The sequence below is a fragment of the Elaeis guineensis genome, chromosome 1 (genome assembly GCF_000442705.2).
Source record: "Elaeis guineensis isolate ETL-2024a chromosome 1, EG11, whole genome shotgun sequence".
NCBI lineage: Eukaryota > Viridiplantae > Streptophyta > Magnoliopsida > Arecales > Arecaceae > Elaeis > Elaeis guineensis.
Genome location: NC_025993.2, coordinates 166,423,161 through 166,447,828, shown reverse-complemented (window position 1 = coordinate 166,447,828; position 24,668 = coordinate 166,423,161). Strand labels below are relative to the sequence as shown.

General features: G+C 36.7%; 1 protein-coding gene across 2 annotated transcripts; it reads left to right on the top strand.

Moving 5' to 3' along the window:
- The first annotated feature begins 3,004 nt into the window (after positions 1 to 3,004).
- On the top strand, positions 3,005 to 20,341 carry LOC105060291 (transcription initiation factor IIA subunit 2). Of its 2 annotated transcripts, none has more exons than XM_010943940.3 (4): positions 3,005 to 3,204; positions 12,721 to 12,861; positions 12,947 to 12,997; positions 20,026 to 20,341. In XM_010943940.3, the coding sequence occupies exons 2-4, from the start codon at positions 12,733 to 12,735 to the stop codon at positions 20,164 to 20,166; spliced, it is 321 nt and encodes a 106-aa protein (XP_010942242.1). In that variant the 5' UTR covers positions 3,005 to 3,204; positions 12,721 to 12,732; the 3' UTR covers positions 20,167 to 20,341. The 2 variants fall into 2 exon arrangements, with proteins under 2 accessions (XP_010942242.1, XP_010942241.1); XM_010943939.3 differs by having other exon boundaries at positions 3,018 to 3,204; positions 12,730 to 12,861.
- The last annotated feature ends 4,327 nt before the right edge of the window (positions 20,342 to 24,668 follow it).

The window sequence follows — 24,668 nt, the reverse complement described above, 5'->3', positions numbered from 1 at the left end:
TCTCTAGGGTTCCAACAGCCTGAGTCTCCCTCAGCTCTCATCTCTCTATCCCTAGGGTTTCAGCCGCCATAGTCTTCATCTCCCTCAGCTCCTCTCTCTCCCTCTCTAGCCCATTCCACCTCCCATCCATGGGCAGGCTTCCTTAGCTTCTCTCCAGCGAGAGAAGTCTAAAAACAGTCAACAAAACAAAGGTGGCACCAAATAAAATTTGAAGGTAAGACATTTACCCACATAGATTGATCAATTTCCTTTTCTGTTTGCTTCTTATTCTTTTAATTTCATCCTATTTTTTGGAGATATGTGGGGAAGGAGAGCACCTGAGAGAGATCGAAGGGGTTTATTAGGTTCCGGATGGGGTTTTCTCTCAAGGCATTTTGTGCGAGTTGGTCCCTTGAGGTTTTGAGAGCTTAATCTTGTTAAGAGCATGATATAGTTTTAGGATTTGAAGATTTTTGATTGAAAAGATTCTTTTTTGTCAAGAAAAATTTTAAATTTATGGGTTCTGTTCTCATTATAATATGAATGATACCAAATCTATGATGTAAGACTTGCACTAGGTTATGCTTTCATGGTGGTCTGGACTTTTTTTTAATTTGTCCACTTTAATATGCATAGAGAATTTAAAAAATGAATCTAAGAGTTATCACAGTTATCTTTTATTGGGATGGAAGGATCAATCATGATGCTAATAATGTATATTATGATGGTAGAAGGATCCAAATGGCCATAGTAGACTGTAATACAATATACCAAGAACTTGTGCGAATCTGCTATACTGTAATGAAACCCCAATCAATGTAAAATTTTACTAATATATAAATTTTTGATTTATACTGCTGGACAGTATTTGATTATAGCTATTGAAGACAATCAGATCATGGCCACCATCTTGGGCATCCCATCACAGGAGGTTTTTCTGACAGTTAAAATTTTTATCGAGCCGACAGTGGTAAGAATTTTGGATAATAATGAATAGTATATGAGTGTATCCCAACCTATATCTGCCCTACTTGCATAGTCAAGTGGTGGAGAACAGTGGTATGAGTATAAAGGTACCCCTATATGTACGGTTGGTGGACCAGCAACAACATCCGTAATTGATAGTTCTTAGGACATGGCGGGGGCAAAGGTTGTATATCAATATTGGAGTAACACCGCATTTGATAATGCAAGAGCCGGTCTTAGTTATGTGGTAGCATCGTAGAGCATGTGGAGCATGAATCTAACGACTCTGTACCACTTAATCAGCTACATGCATGCCATGCCCGGATTGGAGGATTGGGAACCACGCCGATCGATATAACTTTATTTGAAAATGAAGTTGCTATTAGTTATGATCTTAATCCTACTGATGACGAAGACGAGGATGATGATGCAGAGTCTAATGACAGTGATAATGGAGAGTCCAATACGGAAGAGGATGTCCCATCACATAGGATGCTCCTTGTTCCTAAATTTGGATTGGTTGATGCATTTGACAATGATGAGGCCACATCCCAAAGAGTATTGCTAGAACATCCATTCTTTAGTGAGAATCAAGAGTTAAAAAAGAGAATGGTGTTCAGATCAAAAGAATAGGTCCAACACACTGTGAAACAATATGTCATTCGCACCCATCATCGTTTCAAAGTCATTGAGTCAAATAGAGTTAAATGAAGCATCATATGTAAATAATTTAATACTTACAGTTGGTATCTTCATGCATACTATCAAACCAAGATGCAACGACGGAGGATTATGGTATATAAAGGGTCACACACTTGCTTGAATACAAATGTGATGCAAGATCATCCATAGCTTGATGCACGCATGATTGTCGATATCATTAAAGGATCGGTTAGGATAGAGATATCTATATCTATATCGGTCTGTTAGGCTAACATACGTGATATATGATAGTGCGAGGCATCTTATAAGAAAACTCTGCGGTTGATTGAGTCTAATCATTGTCAAATGCACGCATGGTGTTAGTAAGCTTTACTAGATTATATGCTTATAAATCTTGTATAATCATGAAAGGCCAAATGTTGGCATCAGACATGTCCATCAGAAGATAAACTCTGCGGTTGGTTGAGTCGCATATTTTATAGTTAATTATTTTGAGGGTACAACTAAATTGATGTATCTTTTTTACTAATATCATTTCAAAATATTTTTTTTTGATTTTTAAAGTTTTATTTATATTTATTTTGTTTGAATTTTTCATCTTATTAAAAAAAAAATCAAACATTAAAAAGCTCGTAGAAGAGTGCTAATAGTGAAACTTCTATCAATATTATATCATAGTCATATGACACCAGAGAGCTACCATAGTGGTTGGTAGTGATCTCACAATAGGATGAAATCATCGAGTATTTTAAATCCTAATATCTATTCCTCTCTTATATTCCCATCTCCATTCATCTTTTGTAAATCCTAATATATTCTATTATATTTTTATTATATTTTTTTATATTAAAAATTCTCTTTCATGCTCTAAATATTATTTTTTATTATTTTATTATTTTTTAAAATTTTTTCCTTATTATTATTGTATATAATTTTTTTTATCTTCTTTATTCCATCATTTGATATTATTGTTAATCATTTTTTATTTTCATCATTAATTTTATTTTTATTATGTTACAAGTTTTATGTTTATTTGATATATTTTAATTATATTTTTATTAATTAAGTTAGTATTTCAAATGATCATGCTTTTTATCAAATTATAATATTTTTGCCTATCAAATCACTTGCCTACCTTTTTTTTATAGTCCTCCATTTCCTTTTCGTTGTTTCTATGCAACTTATTCCCAACATTTAATTCATGCACATTATTTCTTAATTTTGATCCTTTATTTTATTATCTTTTTTTCTTTTCTAAATTTAATTATATATATTAATTTAATTTATTTTTTTATCTATAATTTATTTTAAAAATATTTTAAATATTATTGTTTTCGCAAATAGGCATTGTAACTTGTAAGAGCATATATTTGCTAACAACCGAATAAAATCTTGCGACGGTTTTAGGTCTGGATGCCATAACCTATAAAATCCCCAATTTGAAAAGCGTAGCGAGAGAGGAAAAGGGAGGGCGTCTTCTCTGCAGCCCACCTTAGCTCTTCAGATTCCGCTCCCCGTCTCGCCTACTTCAGATCTCGATCCCAGGGACCTAGGGTTCCGGTGATCTTCCTCGAGCTCGAGATCTTTCGATCGGAGGTGATCCGGTTTTCCTATGCTTTATCGTAGTTTGTCTGAAATCAATAAACTCGATCGCATGATCTTTTTTTTGCTTTCTTTCGCTTTTTGATTGATCTCTTCGATGTCCATGCCCCAAAATCGGCAAGTTTTTATGTAATTCGTGGGCTTTTTGGTTCCTATGTTGTTGATGATGATTTGATTTGTAGTTCTTTGTTTTTGATGCTGGGTAGGATTTGAAACGCCAAATTAGATTTCGCATTCGCGAATGCGTAGTCATAGAATTGTGTGTTTTGGGTTGATCGTGTAACCTAGCCATAAACTCGGGACTTGGCATCAAGCTTTTTTTATCGTCTTCTTTTTCTTTTTTTCGTTTTTCTTGGGATCACAATTTCTGTTGTTTGGAAGAGGATTGGAAGTTGTAGATAGTGACAGGCGATGCGCTTTTGTCATATGGCTTATTGAGCTTATTCTTTGCTCTGCTCTTGAAAGATTTCTGTACTGGAGGTTTATTGTTGTGTATTGTGATCTTGCCGACCAGGTTGATGTCATCTTGTCGGCTTAAGATCAGACTGACGTCATCGTTTAGGGGTAGACATCAGACAGTTTTTGAATAGAGGCTAAAGATAAAAAATGAAGGTAATGGAGGGTTAGAGCTAAAGGATGCCTAGGATTAATGGTATTTGCATGCTTTCTGTCCAAAAATCGCGTATATGTGCTCAAGATTAGTGAAAAAGAACCGTTTGGAAGGCTCAGTAGGGTCTCTAAGAGCTTCATTAATAGGAATTGGAAAAGTGATAAGGCTGGGGTTATAACGAAAAGTGATGGTTTTGAGAATTTTAGGAAACTGTTATAGATTTTCTTGTAAGTTCTATCAAGTAAAAAAAATAAAATAAAATAATGGAAGATGGATTTTGGTTTTAGTTTTAGGGTTTCTCGGGTTAGGTTTGAAGGGATATGGCTACGTGACCCCAGTCTAATGCAGTCATGTTTTTCAGGGTTTTGATCTCAAATTTCTGTTTCTAGACTAAATAATTTTTTAATCAGTCAAGGGGAAATAGAAAGAGAAAGGAATGGGGAAGAAGAAATCAAATAAGCCTGAATTGAAAAATTCCATACACATATGAACATAAAATTCGTCCCTTCATCTAGATAACCAGCTCAGCTTTTTAAATTGAGTCCCTTTTGTACTTCTAAACTCCGCAAACTTCAACATTATTTTAAACTAAAAGAATAAGACATCCTCGCTGGCCATTGTCTTATTTATGGGAAGAATTTAAAGAAGAACTTAAATAAGATCTTTCATATCATTCAGCTGTAGTACAAAAGAGCAGGACAATTTCTGTTACTTTTGGTATGTTTTTAAACCCATATAAGCTATTTGATTTTTGGACCTTTTTCGGCCTCTGGGTAAAATATTCAATATTCTTTTATTTTTGTGTTGAACTCTACCTCTGTTTCATTAAGGCAATGGATTAGTTCTTCCCCAAACTTTGAAATGATTGTGAGACTGGAAGTATTCAATGACAATAACTGATCCCTGGTGGATTGAACTCATCAATACCCTTGGGTTTAGCAGCTGCGACATAGGCTTGCCCCTTGATGTGGATGGTATAACCATTTAAGTGTTGGTAGAAATTTGGATGCACCAGCTCATTGTCAAACAAAGTCAAGCAATTATAGCCATCCAGGGAGAACAATTTTAACAACCATGGAAGCAATGCCCCATTATACCATCTTAGAGCTGATCTCTGATATATAACTTCAGAGTTCTTTGTGATGTGATAGTCACTCTAGTTGCATCATCCAACGAAGGTTGTCAAGGTGGTTAGGCAGTTGCTAATTAGTAGAGACCGTAATTGCCGAGGCACCGCATGGGCACCTAAATGGATTGCCTACACAGTCCATCTTTGAGAAGGGCAAAAAAAATATATAAGAAGCTGATAATAACATATCGACCTCAATCTTTTTTCAAATCATAAATATGAAAATCAGATTCACCATTGTAGCATTATAGGATTTAAGTTAATCAAAACAAAGACATGATTCATCACATATTGACCGACCAAGTCAAATGTAGAAGTAAAAAGTGATAACAAAGACACTATTAAAGGTTAATTCTGAAAAAACAAAACTTTGACAAGTCTTACAATAAAAATCTAAAGCTCATGACTCATTATTGAAATTTCATATTTGCATTTAAAGAAAAAATGCTAGTAGGAAGAAAATAAAGAAAATTAGAAAATTGACAAAAATATGGATGAAAAGGATTAGAAAAAAGGGAGAAGAAGAGAAGAAATTTTTCACACGAGAAGGGAAAGAGGAAGAGTAACTTGAGAAGAGGGGTGGAAAAGGAAAAGAAAAGATTAAGTATGAAAAAATTTTTGGGGTCTTTAGACTAACAATGATTTCTGATAACCTCCTGAACGGCTGCTGAACTGAGAGTCTCTAGTCCGTGGTGCATTGGCAAGTTGGTAGATGATGGCTTGTAGAGGACTACTTAGTTGCCCTCGCATCGATAGATGAGGGAGGTGTCAGGTTGGGAGAAATGGGGTTAAGATCGAACAAACTGAAAACAAATCTTAAATTATGTTAATTTCACTTCCAGTCTAACTAAAATAATTTTATTTTAGTCGCAATAATGAAAATTAAATAGAGCCAGAAAGTACAAAACAAAAGAATGAAATTTAGGTATCTTTTAATGTAAGAGTGCCTAGTTAGTCACTGCCTAGGCTGTTTGGTCTCTGTAAGTGCCTTGGTGGACTGCCTAGTTGCCTAGTCAACACTTTTGACAACATGACATCTGGCCATACAAGCCTTCACGAACATGGGTGCATAGGTGATGTGTTAGCTTCTGAGTTTAGCCATTTAATGTGCTAATGGATGCAAGGATTTGGAATTTTTCTTCCAATGGTCACCATGGACCAAACTTGTTCACCATGCATTGTGTTTAGAGAATGTGTAATGTCCTCTAGTTATTGTCTTGCAGTTCTTTAGGAAGAGCTTGCTGGACCAACAAGATTTCTCCTCTCATATCTTGTATAGAGTGCCTGATGATTCTTTTTAATCCTTGGATTTCTCAAGATTTAAACATAATGCGAATATTCATATGTGGGCCTCTGTCAGCCACACAGACTACAAAGGGCTTCATATTGTTTCCACACGTGACATGCCGTATGCTGGCTAAATCAACAAGACAAAGCTAAAAATATATTTAACTAGTTCTTTAGACTCTTTGTCATTATTCCTTTCAGTAGATCAGAAGTTGCATCAGCTGGCACATGCACATGATTGTTTGCTCCACTTGATTTCATTATCTATTGATAAGTTCAATTTCATGATGTATGCATGTATCACTATTCTTTGGCCTGATCTCGTTTATTCATGTGTTTGATTGGATTTTCAGTTGAATGGGCTATCTATGTTCCTAAGACTCTCCGTGGTAGCTAAATCTTACATAGGATGTAAACAAAGAACTAAGATCATCCAAGAGAACGTTGATGCTTCGGAGAAAGTACATACAGGGGCGGATACAAGTGGGAAAATGTGGGGTCAATTGACCCCACCAAAAAAATTCACACACAAAATTCACACACACACATACACACACACAAAAAAAAAAAGACCCCACACAAAAAAAGATTGATCCCACACTTAAAAAAAATTGACCCCACAAAAAAAATTGCCCGCCTGCTCGCACACACGCGTGCGTGTGCGCGCACACACACACATATATAATAGTAAGAAAAGCCATATTGACCAGTGGAAAAAGCCAAAATTGACCCCATAACATTAGGCATATATATATTAGTAGGAAAAGCCAAAATTAATCCTACTAATTTTATGAATTGACTCCATATCTTATGTAAATTTTGAAGAAGTAAATGGCAAAAAAGACTATATCAAAAGAGTAATTATGATCTACTCCAAGATTTTCCATACCGTGTTGAATCGGTCGGTACATCCTATATCGTACTGGACCGGCGAAGAACCGGCATGATTCGGTCGGTAAATTCGATATACGGGCGGTACGGAAGGAAACAAGAGGGAAAGTGAGAAAGAGAGAGAGAAGGAGAGGGAGGGAGGTGGGAGCCGTTGGAGGCCGACGGTGGCCGGCTACGGCCGTCGGAGGGCTTTCGAGCCCCGTATCGTCTGATAAGACTTTCAAAAGAGCGAGAAAGAGAGAGAGAGCGCTTGGAGGGGGGCGAGGGACCTATCGGATAGACGGCACCTCCGTCGCGAGGGTCGCGGTGGCCGGCGAGCCGATGCCGATGGCCTGAGGGCGGTCGAGCGGGCGGAGCTCCTCCGCGGCTTCGCCTCCTTTTTCGAAACAGACGACCATCTGTTTTGATTTTTTATTTTTTTTTTGGTTTTAAACTTATGAAATCGACAACCTAGTTGCCGACTTAAGGAATTAAAAAAAAAATACAAAAATCGTAAAGCCGGTAAACTATTTGCCGGCTTCACTTACGACTAGGTTTTTTAAAAAAAATTGTGAAACAGGGGCAACGCCCCTGTTTCACGCCTGTGGCACTGCGCGTGTGGACTGCGCCCTCCGGCGACCACGACGGCCAGCCGGAGGCTGTCTGACGACCCCGCCGGCTCGTTTTCCTCCCTCTTTTTCTTTCTTCCTCTTTCTCTCTCTCTATTTCTCTCTTTCTCTATTTTTTTCTTCTGGTTCGAATTTGCTTGCCTTCGTCGGTTCGGTACGGTATGAAATCGTACCGAATCATACCGTCGGCCGATCGATACGGTCGGCGTACCGGTTCAGCATACCTTGATCTACTCTCTCTTTAATGACTCACATATCCTGTCTCTTTCTTTCTCTCTCTCACCACTTTGACCTTTCTCCCTTTCTCTCTTCTTCTTTCTCTTTTTTCTAATTACTTCTTTATTTATCTTTTAATATCCCACCCCAACTCTATCCATCCACCTCTTCTATTTAAACTCCACATCAATTTATTTTTTATACCCTAAAATAACTGCATCAAAAGATAAAAAGAGTAATTATGACTTACATTCTCTTTCTTTAATGATTCACAAATCCCACCTCTCTCTTCCTTTCTCATGCCCCTTTGACCTCTCTCTCTTCTTTTATTTTTTTTATTCATTATTTCTCTATTTATCTTTTAATGCCACACTCTAATCCCATGGTCCACATTTGTCTACCCTTTATATTTAAACATCACATTAATTTATTTTTTATATCCTAATCAATTCATATGCAATAGAAAATCATATGTTCTTCTTGTCTCTCTTCTCAACTTGAATTACGTATATCTCTTTTAGCTTCTTTTTTTTATAACATTTTTTTAGTTTTTTCTGTCTCTTTCTTTTTCACTCATATCATATATATATATATATGATTAGAATAATTTTTGTTAGCCATTATAATTTTAATATTTAATAATATCTAGAATTTTGCTACGGTGTTCTTTTATAATATTTTATTATAAAGGATATTTAAGATATTACATATTATCATTTTTATATATTTATTATTTTTAAAAATAATATTTTATTATTTTTTTCTTTCTTCTTTCTCCTCTTATAACTCCACTTCTTTTATTATATTGACCCCACGAAGCAAAATTTTTGGATCCGTCACTAGTTACATACGACTTAATTGTTTGAGGCTTAGATCCGGTAGTGACACTTAATTAGTTACTGGTAAGTAGGAGTAATTGTCATCAATTTTTCCTTATGTCTTCCTTTTGACAACATTAAAATAGTGGCATGGTTTGTGATTATATGCAGTCTACCTATTTGCTTTCTCATTGGAGTTGATTTCTTTATAATGTGAGTGTTTAATAAAGATGCATTGACACTTTTATTTGGAAGTATCTAAATTTGACGGCTGTTTTTACTTGATTTGAGTCCAGATGTGGCTTTGAAACTTTATTTGCCTGATTGCCTAAAGATCTAGTTATTAGTGCTTGAAATAAGTTACCGTCCATTTATCTAGGAATTTTGGGGATTTTGAGTGTTCAAATCATATGCAGGTGTTACCTGACTGACTGGCAATTTGATGCAAACTACATTTGTATCCAGTTATCCTTGTTATGAACTTGTCAATGAGTAATGGATTAATTGGCTCAAGTCGTTTACCTTTCATGCAAGTTGATGCTCCGAGTATTAGGAGTGCTCTAAGAAGGTCGATGTGCAGATTTTTAGATTGTTATGCAAAGTCCCTCAACAGTCCTATTACTTTTGGGATGGCTTTTTTCTTCGATAAAGGAGTTATTCTGAGTGTGAATTGAATTAGGTTGGGAAGTTGGATTTTGTTGCTCTTCTGATTCTTTTTGCATTGATTGGCTACCTTGTGTGTTCTATAAAACAGATAAACTGATCATCTCACAGCTCCTTAAGGATTTGGATTCGATATGCATCATCTAGAGGAGGACTTTCTAGTCCACTTTTAGAGATCATTACTTTAAGGGCAATTTATAGTTATTCTGATACGAAATTATTTAAATTCCATCAAGAAAGGAGCTTTCTGTTTGATTGGAGAAATTTTCTGTCTTTTCCATATCAGAGAAGATAAGCAGGTGGTTCTTACATCATCTAGTGTTACTATAATTATCAAAATAAGTTTTAAGTTTTCTTTTAGCAAACTTTTGAACATATTTGGAGCTGAAATCCAAAAGCAGTAGCTAGTTTCTCAACTGACATGGTATTATTTCGATTCCTTATGTGATCTTGTTTTCTGTCTTATACTGTTTCTTATGGGTGACTATTACTGCATTACCTTGCTATTATTCCTTGTCAATGTAGTGGAAAATGGTTTCTTGCTAGAGTTTCGTCCTACACATGCATGGATGACTAGCATCATAAGATGCTTGTCCACTAAGTAGTAGAGTTGGCATGATATATCATAGTCTGGGCATTGAAATTTGGATGAGGTTGGGATCTCATGTTCAGTGAATATTCTTCCTAGGTAGGAGGCTTATGACAAATTGGAGGGTTTTTTGACTAATTTCTTTGTGGAACTTTTGATTGGCATTTCTCTATTTGTTCCATAGGCCATACAGTTTTTATTTTATTTTTCTTCTATTCTAAACAATGCATGGATTATTCACATGAAATTGAAAGGTTGGGTGCAAGTTATGGTCCTTATATGAAGATTAAATTGATAAGAGTCTGTGATTAAGAAAGGAAAGGTCTTTTGTGATGTCAGGGTGATTATAGTGATCTACATGATATTTAGGTGGTGCTGTGCTAAGGTCATTTGCCAATTTGGCCAACAGAATTCCATGGCTACAGCTTTGAATGCTTTGGAGCTGTTATGTGAGTGATTAGTAGATATTGGCTATAAAAAGAGACAAATAGGTGGATCTTGGATGTATCATAAAATTTCATCAAACTGATCTTAATGTTTGGCTTATTGCATATATTTGATGGAGCATTATAAAGGTGAGGGTGCACATATGTTTGTGCTCTTGTGATAGAGTGCTTTGCATGGATCATTAGGATATTGCATAAAATAGGTAATGAATTGCAGAACATTACATAGGTTGAAATGAAAGTGACTCTAAGAATTACATGAAGCTTGTGGTATTGTCCCTATAAGCATGCAAAATTGGGGTATGTATGAGAATTTCGCAGCTGCAATCCACTTTAACCATAGGCATAGTCATAAATTGTATTGATCTTCAAGTAAGACTTGCTAAATAGAGCTGTACCATGGTGCCTATTTCTATCCCTGGACTAAGTTTCTAACACGATTTTTACTCAAGGCCATGATTTGCACATTAATATTGCAAAGACATTGCATTTTATGTTGTTAGTTGCAAGGAAGAAGCTCCCATCTCCAGTAGGCCTTATCAACCTGCTGGCTAAAGTAAATCTCAGGTAATGTGGTGGAAATATGATCAAGAAGCTCACAAGCCTAGTTGAATGGCATGCTAAAAATATCATTACTTTATCACAAGGCTTTTATAATTTCTCACTCAAACACTGCCCAGTTGGTTGCTAAAAACCTTGAATCAACCTGCAAACAGACAATGTCCACGTTACATCGAATCGTATACTGGAGGATGATAAAAAATATATACAGTAGGATCATACACTGAGTTTGATGAGGAAAGCATCATAATATATGTAACTTTCTGAAGAAGTTATTGAATTCGAGAGTCGACGAAGTGTTCAATAAGAAGAGGATTGTAATGATCTAAATGATGTTCAGTGAAGTGGTAATCAAGCCTGTTGCGCACAGAGTTCTTATGAAACAATTAGTTGTTTATGGTATGTGAAAAAGTCCATCATCACCAAGTTGGAAGCTTGGGCTGAACTGCTAACTTTTCAGCTGAAATAATTTGGCTTTGATCGAAAATGATTCAAAATTGCGTCATTTTCAAGTTTTTGGTTGATTAGAAAGCATATGAATGTTTGGTTGAAATGAATTTCGGGTGAAGTTGATCCAATTTAGCTCTTTAGTTATATATGCATTTCCAACTTGCGCAATCGAAGCAAGTTCATGTACACCTTTGCTTGAATTTTATGAGGTATGACAGGATAACTGGGAATCTGGTGTGGTAGCAAATGACAAATGGTTTTAAAATGTTTCATAATATCTCCTGTAGTCTCTCTCTTTTAATAAGTTAGGTTAGTTTTTCCTCCCGTTCATTCAAAAAAAAAGTGTTTAAATATTTTATTGTCTGTCTAGCCTGGAGAACAATGGGAAGCTAACCTCCCAAGAGCAAGTTTGAATAGACCAGTATAATTTTTTTAATCCTATCAGATTTTTTAAATGATATTTACTTTTTTAAGCTTTCAGATTTCTAAATCTTCACATCATGCACCTAAAGGTTCCAATAATAGCGCATACTCAAATATAGCATGTGACATATATTGTTGAATTTTTTAAAAAAAATTTCTTATGTTTCTTTTTAAACGTTTGGCTTAAGCTTCAAAACTTGAAATGGAATGTACCCAAACTGTAGATATCAAAATTGAAAAAAAAAAAAAAAAAAAAAACTCATTTGTGGCTCAGCTGAAACCGAAGCCAAAGCTAAGATTCTGAACCTTGCATCACATTTTCATTTCTTTGGTTCATGTAAATCCTCTCAGGCTGCCTCTGCATGGGAGGATTTCAAATAATAAAGAATGAATCATGGTTGATAAGTTTCAATGGTGTGATTAGTACCTCCAAAATAGTCTTCACACAGCAAAACCAAACTTAAAGTACAGCTGGAAGCTGAATTTTTGTAACTATACCAATTAATTTTCTTTCACTGTCTTGGCTTTTTTGGATAACATAGCTTAAGCAGGTGTTGTCCCATTGCGGCCAACCAGTTGATATTGCTTTCCATCTGCTGAAAAAATTATTTGGAACCTTTGAATTTTGGATATAATCAAACTAACCCATCAAATTATGTTGACATAGTAATCATGAAGCAGAATATTATTTAAACAAAAATATCATCGTACACTTTTTTTTTAAAAAAATTGATGACTTTTTTCTTAATTATGTTTACCTTTTTTGGTGAAATTTTTGGGATTTCTTTTCTTTTTTCCTAACTTTTTGAGTATTGGAAGATAACATAGGTAATGGCAACATTTGAGTTATACCGGAGGTCCTCGATTGGCATGTGCTTGACGGAGACCCTAGATGAGATGGTTTCTAATGGGACATTAAGCCCAGAGCTTGCCATCCAAGTACTGGTGCAGTTTGATAAGGTTAGATTTGTACATTTCAAGTTTATTATTTTCCCTGAAAAAATTGATTCCTGATTATGTGGTTTCTTTTCTCAAATTCTTCTAGTCAATGACAGAGGCCTTGGAGACCCAAGTGAAGAGCAAGGTTTCTATCAAGGTAAGGATCTGTAGTATTTGTCTTATATGTTGTATATGTTGCACTGCATTTGGGTTCCAGCCCCTTTGTTCCATAGTCGATGCTTGATCTGATACAGATTGAACAAATAATCTTTAAGTTTTGTTTTAACGAAACAGAATGGCCTAATGACTCTGAGAGAACCTACAACAACGTGAACCATGATAATATTGTAATCTGTTGATTTCTAATCTAATGGACAACAACAGTTTTCCTCATAAACATCATTTTTAACTTATTTTATTCTGTTAGATGGTTTCCAGTATTTTTTTATGCTTATTAGAAAATTCTTAGTTCTTATTGCAGTCACTTCCTTCCAAAGATTGATTGGAACATAATTTTTAAGCTTCATTTGTGCATGAACAGATTCCGTTGAAGATTAAACTTGCATGCATTATGCTTAAGTACTTTGCTCATTTTTTAGTGAAGGAATAAATGCTGAAAATCAAGGTTCGCGGACTCAGCACTGGAACTCATGCCGGTTGCTGGCTGGTACGGTACCGTACCATACCGACAATAAAAAATCAAAAAAAATCCCATCCAATGGCAAAAAAAAAAAAAAAAAAATGAAAATCGAGTCGAACCAGACTGAACCGGTACAGTACCATACCGAACCGGATCAAACCACTAGGTTTCGGGTGGTTCGGATCGGTATCGTATGGAACCGACCGGTTCGGTTCATGTCATTTTTCGAAAATCCAGCTTGAACCGGACCGATTTTCCGCCGGTATAGTACGGTATGGGGTGCATTGGCCGGTTCGGGCCGGTACGGAATACTATGCTGAAAACTAAAAGGGTAGCCCCTTTTTCTCTTTTACTTTTTAAATTGTGGAGAGGACACCATATAGAAGCTTTAGAATAATGAAAGATAAAATAGTTGCATTAGTCATTAAGTAACCAAATCAAAACTCCAAGGATGGAGACGTCAAAGTAAAGCCACACAAAAGGGAAATCTCTTCCGAGGTTTGTTGTAGCTTCCATTTAGTAGATTGGCATGCTGTTGTCAACTTTTATTAGCATAGCATTAACTTTGTATTCTTTTTGAATGATTCATTCATCTGGCAATAATACAATTTCTCCATGATATGAAACACATCATTGGTACTACATTGCTTATGTCATGGATCATGGATCTAGTTGACATGAGGGGCCTTCAAGATGTTGGTCAAACATTTTTTTTTAGTTATAAGTACTAAAGCACATCTCTCTTATCAGTTTTTTTGACAAAATATGCTTTAGTTGATTCAAAAAGTATGATAGGAAGAGGAAAGCCTCAGAATTAAAGAACCCATGGTACTTCTCTTTTCCCATCCATCTTCCCACTAGTGCTCTCTCTAGAAAACCTATTGCAGGCATTCATAGCAATGTTCTCAAATCTCTATTTATTAAAGAATCTACAGTAGTGTATGAACCAATTGGGGCTCCAATCACTTAACCACAATTTTTGGTAAGCCAATAATAAACTCATTGTATTTCCTGTTAATAACTTTATGTCTTGGCCTTTTTCATGTCTGCAATGGCATTGAGAGAATTGTAGCATGAAGAACAGAGATGATCGGACTACCACAAAATTGGAGCCAATATATTCTTTAGGATCAAATGTTTGCAAGATTCAATTCAAATAATGGATGAGGATGAAATACTTTTGGAAAGATGCAATGTACATAAAAAGTATAATTTTGTTGGTAACTTCATCTATCTACTACTATCATCCATCTTTCCAGATTGTGCCGCTTCCCCATTTGGCCATTCACTAACCAGCCACTGACAATATATTCTCTTGTTAGTGTTTTCTTTTCTTCAATTATTTAAAAAATTATAGACAGTAAATGAGCAGCTGGGGGCTGCCTTGATTCTTGGCACTCAGCAGTTCTTAGATGGGAGGCTAGAAGTGAAAGAAGCCCCTGAAAATAAATTCAAAACATAACAATATATGAGGAGAAGTCTAGAAAAATATGTATGATCCAAAGAACGAAATATAGCATAACGAAAAAGAAATAATATGTCAAAGCACTTAGCATGATTCATAAATCTATCTCATTCTCCATAGTCAAGCACAGCATGAAACAATTAAGGCAAATGCCTAGGCGGCTTCACCTAAGTGTGTGTTAGGCAGCCAAAGTGATGGTCTTTTATAACATTGTTTTTCTTCTTTTATGTAGACTACTTTACCTAAGGTGAAAGCTGGCCCATGATATGGTGGTTCTCCACATCACATGCATTGTCGTGTGTCATGTCTCACATGAGTGAAGCACATGGGTAGATCAATGTGTAAGTCACATTTGACCTTATGGACACATCTAGTCTCATCTGTAAACTCTTGTGCAGTGTTTGCCCAGCCAAGTCTCTAGTGAGAAAAAGATCCAAGTCAAAAATCCTTGTTGCATTTCCTCGTCCCAATTTCTCCTCTTTTTTCTTATTTTTTTTTTCCATCATTATTTCTCTTTAAGGTTTGATCATGAAACCTCCACCAAATCTTTTAGCTGGTGCACCAGGCTAGAGGCGTGATAGGGAGCCATCCTATGCTGTGGTATCTGCTGTTGACTATTGAGTGACCGTGATAGCAAACAGGGTATAATTATTGTATAGATATACTGTAGAGGAGTTACATTCCACTGTTATTTATGCAATCTTTAAGGATGAGAAGCGATCAATTTGCTTGCTTGCATCACAAGATCTTGTAGTTGTTCTAGTATGATTGCTAGCAGAGGGTGTAGAATTCTTGGCCTAGGCTAGAAATAATGAGATAGAATGCTAGATGTTGAACTTATGTAGGGCTAGTGTCCACTTGGAGCATGCAATTCTTAAAACTATTAGCTTAATGAGTTGGTGAGATTGGCTGAAATCTTGGAGATGCTGGCAATCCCTAAGAATGATGACTTGGAGCTAAATTCGCAGAAATGGATCATAGATTAGACTAATTGAGAGATAGAGATAGAGAGAGGATACTGAACATTGATATTGGGAAATTATAACACCACTGAAAGTGATGATGACACTTAAGGCTCCCAAGTCTGACAGATTGTTGAGTTGTACTGTCTTTGACACCACATGGTCATTAGGTGGGAAGTTCTGCTTCATGTTAATTCATTCAGGATCACCATGAATATTTCCTGGCAGAGTGAGGTACAAGGATGAAAGATAAATTGGTTATATAAAATTGCCTAGATTAGAATGGGAGTCGAAGTTCATTCCATGTCATAATGCTAGGGTAATTTCTTCATCGGTGAATTCTTGAAGTCTTCATGTGCTGTGGTTTTGCTTCCCATTAAGTTCATGAGATCTTTCTACATTGTCTTTGTCAGTACAATTAAATTTCCTTACCTGATGTAGAGTAGGATACATACATAAGGAGAACACTTGGAAGTATATAAACCCTTGAAAGCATGTGCCAAAGCTGCTAGGGACAGCCACTTCTATAGCAGTGCTTTTGAAAAAGCTAAGTTTGTGAAAGCTTGTATAAAGAGTCCTTATAGGTAGGAAGAGGTTAAGGTTCTGTCTCTCAAATCTAGTTCTTGGGTAGATTTACCACCCTTCTCCCATTATTGTATGAGCTCCATCTTGCAGATTGTTTATATACACTACTACTACACACTCTTAGCTTCATTGAAAGATGGGACATTATCAATTTTATCAGTAGCCGTGCCATTTATAGAAAGATGGCACATGTACAATGTGCGGTTATTACCTAGATTATATGTTGGACATGTTCACTCACTAGAGATTTTTCTCATGTATGAATAAATATACCTAAATTTGAATGGGCATGCCGATTGTTTTGTTTAATTCTCCAACATCCATTCAAATGATAAGCAAGTACCAGGACTTCACTTAGATCTCTAGTCCATCTTCAGATGTTGTCAATGTCTATTTTATGAACTAAGATGAGCATATGTTATGACAATTGTCATAGGCCGATTGTTTTGTTTATGTTAGAAAGGAAAAGCTCCAAGGAATTGAATTCATTGATAAGATCCCATCTTTTTAAATAGATGGAAAATAAGTACATAAGAAAAAAAGTACATACTTGAAAAGTAAGTACATACTATGTTTAAAGACATACTAAATATATTTTTTCCGTATAAAAACTTTCTAAATAAATCATATTTCTAACACTCTCCCTCAAGCTGGAGTATATATATCAAATATACCCAGCTTGTTACACATGGATTTGAAAATACCAAAAGACATAGACTTGGTCAAAATGTCAGCTAACTGCTTGGATGATGGAGTGAATGGTGTTACGATGGTTTTGCTCGTCACAGCATCTCTTATGAAATGGCAATCTACTTCGATGTGCCTGGTCCTCTCGTGGAATACAGGATTACTGGCCGTATAAATGACTGCTCGATTATCACAATGCATAGGCATAGGACTAGGATGATCAAAACCAAGCTCAAACATCAGAGATTTTATTCACATCATCTTGCAAGTAGTATGCGCTATAACTCTATACTTAGCCTCGACGCTAGATCTGGCAACAATATTCTGCTTTTTACTTCTCCAGGTTATAAGATTACTTCTACATACGTGCAGTATCTTGACGTAGATTTTGTCCTCTTTATCTCCTGCATATCCAGAGTCCGAATAGGCTTCAATTTTAAGATGTCTATATTTTCTATACAGCAGACCTTTTTCTGGTGGACTCTTAACAAAAGCTAATATTCTCAAGGCAACTTTCCAGTGAACTGTCTTAGGCTTTTGCATAAACTGGTTTATAACCCCCACTACAAAGGCTATATCTAGTCTAGTAATAGTGAGATAAATAAGTTTGCCTATCAATCTTCTGGATCGTGTAATATCTTCAAATAATTCTGTATCTTCAGCCCAGAACTCTGGATCAATATGAATGGGATCTCTTGTAACAAATCTAAGGCATACTTTCTCTAAGAAAAGAACACATCTTGTTTGCTGTGTGCAATTTCTATACCAAAAAAGTATCCAGGCTTGCCCATATCTTTGGTAATAAAATGCCATTTCAATTACTCCTTAATTTCTTCTATACCACTTAGATCCCTCCCAGTCAATAGGATGTTATCAACATAAACAGCTAAAATAACAGTTCCTGTAGAATTTCGACGAACAAAAATAGAGTCATCAGTGTTACACCTATGGAAACCAAATGCCATAACAACTTGATTAAGCTTATCAAACCAGGCACGAGGACTTTGCTTGAGGCCATAAATTGGCTTCTTAAGTTTGCACACCATGTTCTCCCTCTGAGCAACATATCTAGGAGGTTGCTCCATATAGACCTCTATCAAATCACCATATAAGAAGGCATTTTTGATGTCAAGCTGGAACATAGGCCACTCTTTGTTGATAGCCACTAAGATGATCACACTGATAGAGTTTAGCCGAGCAACCGGTGAGAAGATCTCAAAATAGTCAACGCCACAAGTTTGAGTGAATCCTTTGGCAACAAGTCTAGCTTCGTATCTATCTAAAGTCCCATCTAACTTATATTTGATCGTGAACACCCATCTGCAACCAACAATGTCAGTGCCAGTAGGAGGATTGACTAGATCCCATGTACTTTGGGAGAGAAGAGCAGCCATCTCCTCATCCATAGCAGCTTTCCAAGCTGGATTATCCAAAGCTTTCTGGTAAGATCTGGGTATCGAAATAGAGGATAAGGACAAGGCAAACTGGTGAAAGGAAGGGGTAAGACGATCATATGAAACAAAATGGAAAATGGGATGAGCTGTAGTAGATCGTTTACCTTTACAGAGAGCAATTGGGATGGCTCGGATGAGTGGAGGAGGCAGCGGCTAGGCTTTGCAGGTTGCCCGCGAAGAGGAGGGGCTGTGAAGAAGAGGAAGGAAGGAGGACCAAGGGGCTGCTGCGGCTAGGGTTGGAGGCTGATTGGAGGAAAGAAGGTGGAGGGCTGCTATGCCTAGGGTTTTGTGGAGGAAGGGGCGGCGGCGGCATGCTCCAATACCATGTTAGAAAGGAAAAGCTCCAAGGAATTGAATTCATTAATAAGATCCCATCTCTTTAAATAGATGAAAAATAAGTATATAAAGAAAGAAATACATATTTGGAAAGCAAGTACAAACTATACTTAAAGACATACTAAATATATCCTTTCCGTATAAAAACTTCCTAAATAAATCATAATTCTAACAGTTTAATTCTCCACATGTCCATGCAAATGATAGGTAAGTTCCAGGACTTCACTTAGATCTTTGATTAGATGCATATTTAACAGATTGTGGGAAATGGCGGTACAATTTTATTACCATTGGAGTCAATCACTTGAAGCTTGGCTTGTATACTTGTACTCCATCTATATTGTTAATAAGGTACGCTGGTTTTATCAAAGAATTGTTCATGGTTTCAACTCTGGGCATGCTAAAGAAGTTGCTTTTAGTTGGAGTGCTAAAAATAAAAGATCTCATAATAATTGGTATTAAGTGCAATCATTTGAACTATGAACAACTCTTCACTGAAGTTGATGTATATTGCTTGTACTGGATGGTAGATGCCAAATTCTATATTTTAGTTTGAATTTTTTAACATATCAGAGGCATTGTTTGATTTACAGGGTTCATTTTCTTTTTTGTTGTGGACTGTCACCGTTAAATTTTCTTGAATCTGGGTTATTGGTCGCAGTGAAAGTCTGCATATACTTCTTGCATATTCCTGGTCTATAGAGGCTGCCTGATTGACACAAAACCCATCTTTGTTGTAGTGCAAGATCCTAAGATCTGTGAAGTTTAATAATTCCCAAATATGTGACATAGGCCTGACTCAGTTCATGCATGTTGGGGCTGTACAATTGCTGTATTCTATTGAAAATGCTAGATTGGGCAATCTTGAATCTGGAGTTATTGGGAATTTTGCCACTTCTCATACCCCTTGGTTCGGAAAGCTATTCTTGATGGTTTCTATTACTCTTCTCGTCATATGATTTTTCACATTACCATCTTTTCATATTCCCTGGTTTTGATGCTTCTTGTGATATGATGTGCGAGCCACCTCATTGTATGTCTAATATTTTTCTACAGGGACACCTGCACACCTACAGGTTCTGTGACAATGTCTGGACCTTCATCTTACAGGATGCAACATTCAAGAATGAGGAATCTTCTGAAACTGTTGGGAGAGTGAAGATTGTAGCTTGCGACTCCAAGTTGCTTACCCAATGACTGCCCCTACATGTTTTCTTTCTTGATGATAAGCCACTCTTGCTTTTGGATTCGCAAGTACCCATCCTGCAGCTGAACTGATATAGTAGGGTATGTTTGTTACATGCTCTTGACATAGATGTTCACGGTAATTTAAGTAATTGCACCATGAATGCATCTTTGGCATTATTACTCATTTGTGTTGGGGCCATATCGAGGCATCCATTGACTCCAACTCAGTTGGAATATGCATGGAGGGAGAGGAGTTGATTCATGGCAAATGGCAATGGTTAACCTAGTTGTACCTGTTGGACCTTAACCTAGTCCTCCATTGGTCATTTAATGAATAACAAAAATTAATGAAGATCAAATCTAAACTAGTTTGCCAGTTTTTTTTGGGGGTTATTTGGTTCTCTTTCAGATATAGTTTTCAGCATTTTGTTTTCTGTGTAGTTTTGTTTGTTGGTTTATCAATAGGTTCAACCACATGGTTGCAGTAGGGGGAAAGAAGAGAATATAGACTTTCAATTCCTGCATTCCAATTAATTCGTTGATTTTGAACCAACAGCAAGAGTTGTTTATTTTCTTGTCCATGTTTCCCAGTGAAGTCTATTTAATTTTCTTGGATAAACTAATCATGTTATTACATTTCATAATGTAGAAGGGAACTGATTAGCTTTTGGGGAATCCTTAACCAACTTATTATTAGGACAAAGGGATGCTTATGGCAAATCAACCATGTATCTTTGTGCTTGAGTTCTAACGGGCTTAAGCAAATTGTGACTAATTTAATCTTGCCTAGTTCTCAATTGATTTGATCTTGCAGAGTAACATTGTCTCAATTACACCTCATGGAGTCCTCTTACCGTTGTACAACCATGTTTAATTATGACACTACATCAGCAGTTGACTTAAGAGAGTACTAAAATGTTATTACAGCTCGATGAATGCTTGAAAGCAAAAGTAACATTGCTTCGAAGCATGAACACGGCAGTGGTTGCGCCGTGTTGGGAGTCTGAAGCTGGAGTGGTGTCATGGTTAAATATTTTAGCCGTGATTGTTATTCTTGGAAAAACCTGGGTTTTGTGTTCCTGGTGGATGGGATTGAGGTCACTCGTGATATCTGAAAAATAAAAATTGCTCGGTTGTTCTCATAAGATTTGAAATTAATCAATGCCATAAATAAGGGGTGCCAGCAGGTTGTATTCAGGATGGGTCTGACAAGATATACCCAAACATGATAAACTAAATTTGGTTGGTTTGCATTTGCATTTTAATTATCAAACTCAATTTTCACATTTTGAGTGGGTTAGATTTTAGAAATTATTATTTTCTGTACCCTAAAAAAATACTTTAGATGATATTTGTTTCTATAGTATATCTGATTTCATCACAAAACAACCTCACGATGGTGGAGGAATTAATTTGACGACTCAACCATATTTTTAATATCATTTGTACTTTCATGGTTCCACGTGTTTCGACCATCGCTGCCCTTTTGTCCAAATTCATATCCTAAATTAGATGACATTTTGTCTAATCCAATGGATGATAGTTATTAAAAGAAAAATCAAAATTAGGACGTGAATAGAATTTCTTCATGATGACATGTATGTGATATTAATGAATAAAATCAATCTGTAGAGGATATTGTTTATTTGGCTATCATTTAGATAAAATCATTATCAAAATTTATCCGTTAAGCTTATTAAGTTTAGTTTTGGGGTTTGAAGTTGATTATTTTCTGATAGTTTGGCCTGGATTTTGAAGTTATCACTTATCAACCACGGTGTCCACCCGGGACATTTTTTTCTTTCTTTGTATTGTATTCGTATTCACTATTTTTTTGTGTTTTTCTGTACATGCAACACTTAGATATGTAATTATCGTTCAATGATTATAAAACAATATTTTTTGATTGGGTTGGCCTATGGTAGTCAAGCAGGCCTCTATCCAAATTATAGGTGGTCATATTATTAGCCACAGTCGTGACGCAGAACGTAAAACTTAGAAGATGGATTTTGTTCCAAAGCTAGAATTCTCATTGCAAGTTTATGTCATCGGAACATAACATGGCAGGGTTTAATTGATGGACATAAACATGACTAGTCAATTAGCGGGGCTAATTATGGTGTTCTTAGATGTGCTGAAGAACGGACCTAATTTTTGTCAGGCGTGAGATTGTGGTCCAAATGCCTGCCCCAAACGTAAAGCAACGTTAATGGATCATAAAGGCTTCCATGAATAGGCATCGTTTAGGGTTTGGCCGGGCCAAGCCAACCTACTGTCTCGATATCTTAGGCGTTGCTCTGACCCCTTTTTTTTTTTTTTTTGGTAAGATTGATCAGACCTTTTTCGTTTTTCTGGGACAAGATCATACCTTTTGGCTGAGCCATAAAAAGGCTAAAGATACGCTCCTTTTTCTTCTTTTATTCCCCATTTACAAAGTTTCATCTTTTCCCTAAGCCAAAGCTAGCGTAAGAATTGTGTATCTACTCAAAACCTAGAGTCCAAATTGATTAGCATGCGTGATCCAAACATGATTTCTATCTGTTTTTTGAGTCTCCCCTTAGATCTTGTCTTTTTCCCCATGGTTTCTAGTTAAAAAATGATTCATAACAAATCTGTCTATTAGGTATATGTATGTATTTTGCCTTGCCCCAACATCTAAATAAAAGGCGGGCACTTAACCTAAAAGGAACCAGGTTAGCCTTTTCGGAAAAAGCTTAGCTTGGTGGGGTGCTAACTACTCCCTCAAACAATGCAATGCACTGAGTATGAAAGTTTGCGGTTCGCCTATCGTCTCCCGTGCGAAGTTGCATGCAGCGCCTTGGACAAAAAGCACGGAGGAGCCACATGCAAGGAAACACTAGAATTAAGTGCTTCATGTATTTTTCTCGAAAAAAAATCTCAATGCATGAAATCTAGCCCAATAACGTTGTACTTAGTTACATATGCAGGATTACAAGCGGGAATCAATCTGGTAATCATGTACGGATCCACACCCCTACCGGTTTAGAGTTTTCAATTCTTCGGATCAAAAGGCTACACACTTGATCCTTAGCCGAGTCCTGCCAATACGAGGACTGAAACTAACCATAAAAAATTTTAAGAACAGCAGTGTAATAAGTTGGAAACTTTGGGTCCCCGGTTAGGCCTACGGAAACTTTCTTTTCCCCTTTTCTCGAGAAAAATGATGGATGATGGGGATCACAAGAACCTGGTGTTCGACACCGTTAGTTAAATGCACTATCCTCTGAACTGTATCTGAACAAGACCAACCTCCCACTTGCGTTAGACTGTAGGATCAACAAACACACGGCTTTGTTTGTTTTGCACCAACTAGTTTTTAAAATCTTGCGAAAATTTTCCAATCAACCATGCGTTATAAACCAATCCCCTACATTGCACGCCCTTAAAAACCTGGCAGACTCTCTTTGCTGCTTGTCCATGATTGGAAGAGCACTCAATAATTGATGCACGGCACTGACCGCAAGAATGATGAGAGAGAAAACGTGGGCATCCTAATGTGGCACGAGTCCAATGCTTTTATACCGCTTTGGCTGAGAACTTATAAAAGACTGTGCAAGGACATCTTCGCTTTTCTGAGTGAAATGAGTTAGATTCTACCCCTAGGATGGCCAAGTCCTTGCGATCCATTTGTCTCGCTGAATAAGTTCTCTTTTCAATTTCTTTATTAAAGAAAGAGAAGAAGAAGAAGAAGAACTCCATTTGTTTAAATCTACGAGTTGTGGATCTATGCTTCATTTGGATTTTACCACACATATATGGAATCCTCAAGAACGGGGCTGAAAGTGCCAGCTGCCTGCAACCATGATTTCGTACTCCGCCCGCAAACTTTTAGAGGTCAAAATTCTACGACATGAATCATAAAAGTTGTGGGCTAGCTGTCCTTGGATAAGTCCATGCATCCCTCCCTTCGAGCCTAAGGCTAATGAACCACATCAAAGGTGCTCCATGTTCACAAAGTACAACCAACCTCCAACTCCATTATCATTTCCAAATCTCAATCTTCATTAGTGAACAACATGAGAAACACCAATATATAGACCACGTCATCAGTTACAAAACCCCTCTTTAAGTGAGGGCTCCATGGTTCCATTCCATGGCATGCACAAGGCTCGAGTGCAAGAGACGTTGGTAGAGTCCATTCACCAATCATTTGTAGCACATGGCAGCACGGTTTTGAGCATTATTAAGGGGATGCTCTTCAAGAATCTATCAATGCCTCTATCAACCCTCCCATCAATGCGGTGATGATAGCTTGGTTGGTTGAAAATGGTAATGAAAGCAGCCGCAAGTCTTCCAAGCTTAGATAGAGAAGGAATTTGGCCATTTCCATAGACTCTCTTTGGAGCTTGGCTTCTTTGATGGACTCAACTAACTACTCCCTAGTCGAAACGAGGCCGTGTGGAAAATGTGCACAAAGAAAAGATGTGCTCTTTTGCCTTTTAAAGGGAGGACCAATCTTTTGAAGAAAAGTTTGATGGTAACCTTCCTTG

Coding starts and splice junctions, on each gene's coding strand:
- LOC105060291 (XM_010943940.3), top strand. CDS start 12,733: ATGGCAACATTTGAGTTATACCGGAGGTCCTCGATTGGCATGTGCTTG. Junction 12,862..12,946: donor TACTGGTGCAGTTTGATAAG/GTTAGATTTGTA, acceptor AAATTCTTCTAG/TCAATGACAGAGGCCTTGGA. Junction 12,998..20,025: donor AGAGCAAGGTTTCTATCAAG/GTAAGGATCTGT, acceptor ATTTTTCTACAG/GGACACCTGCACACCTACAG.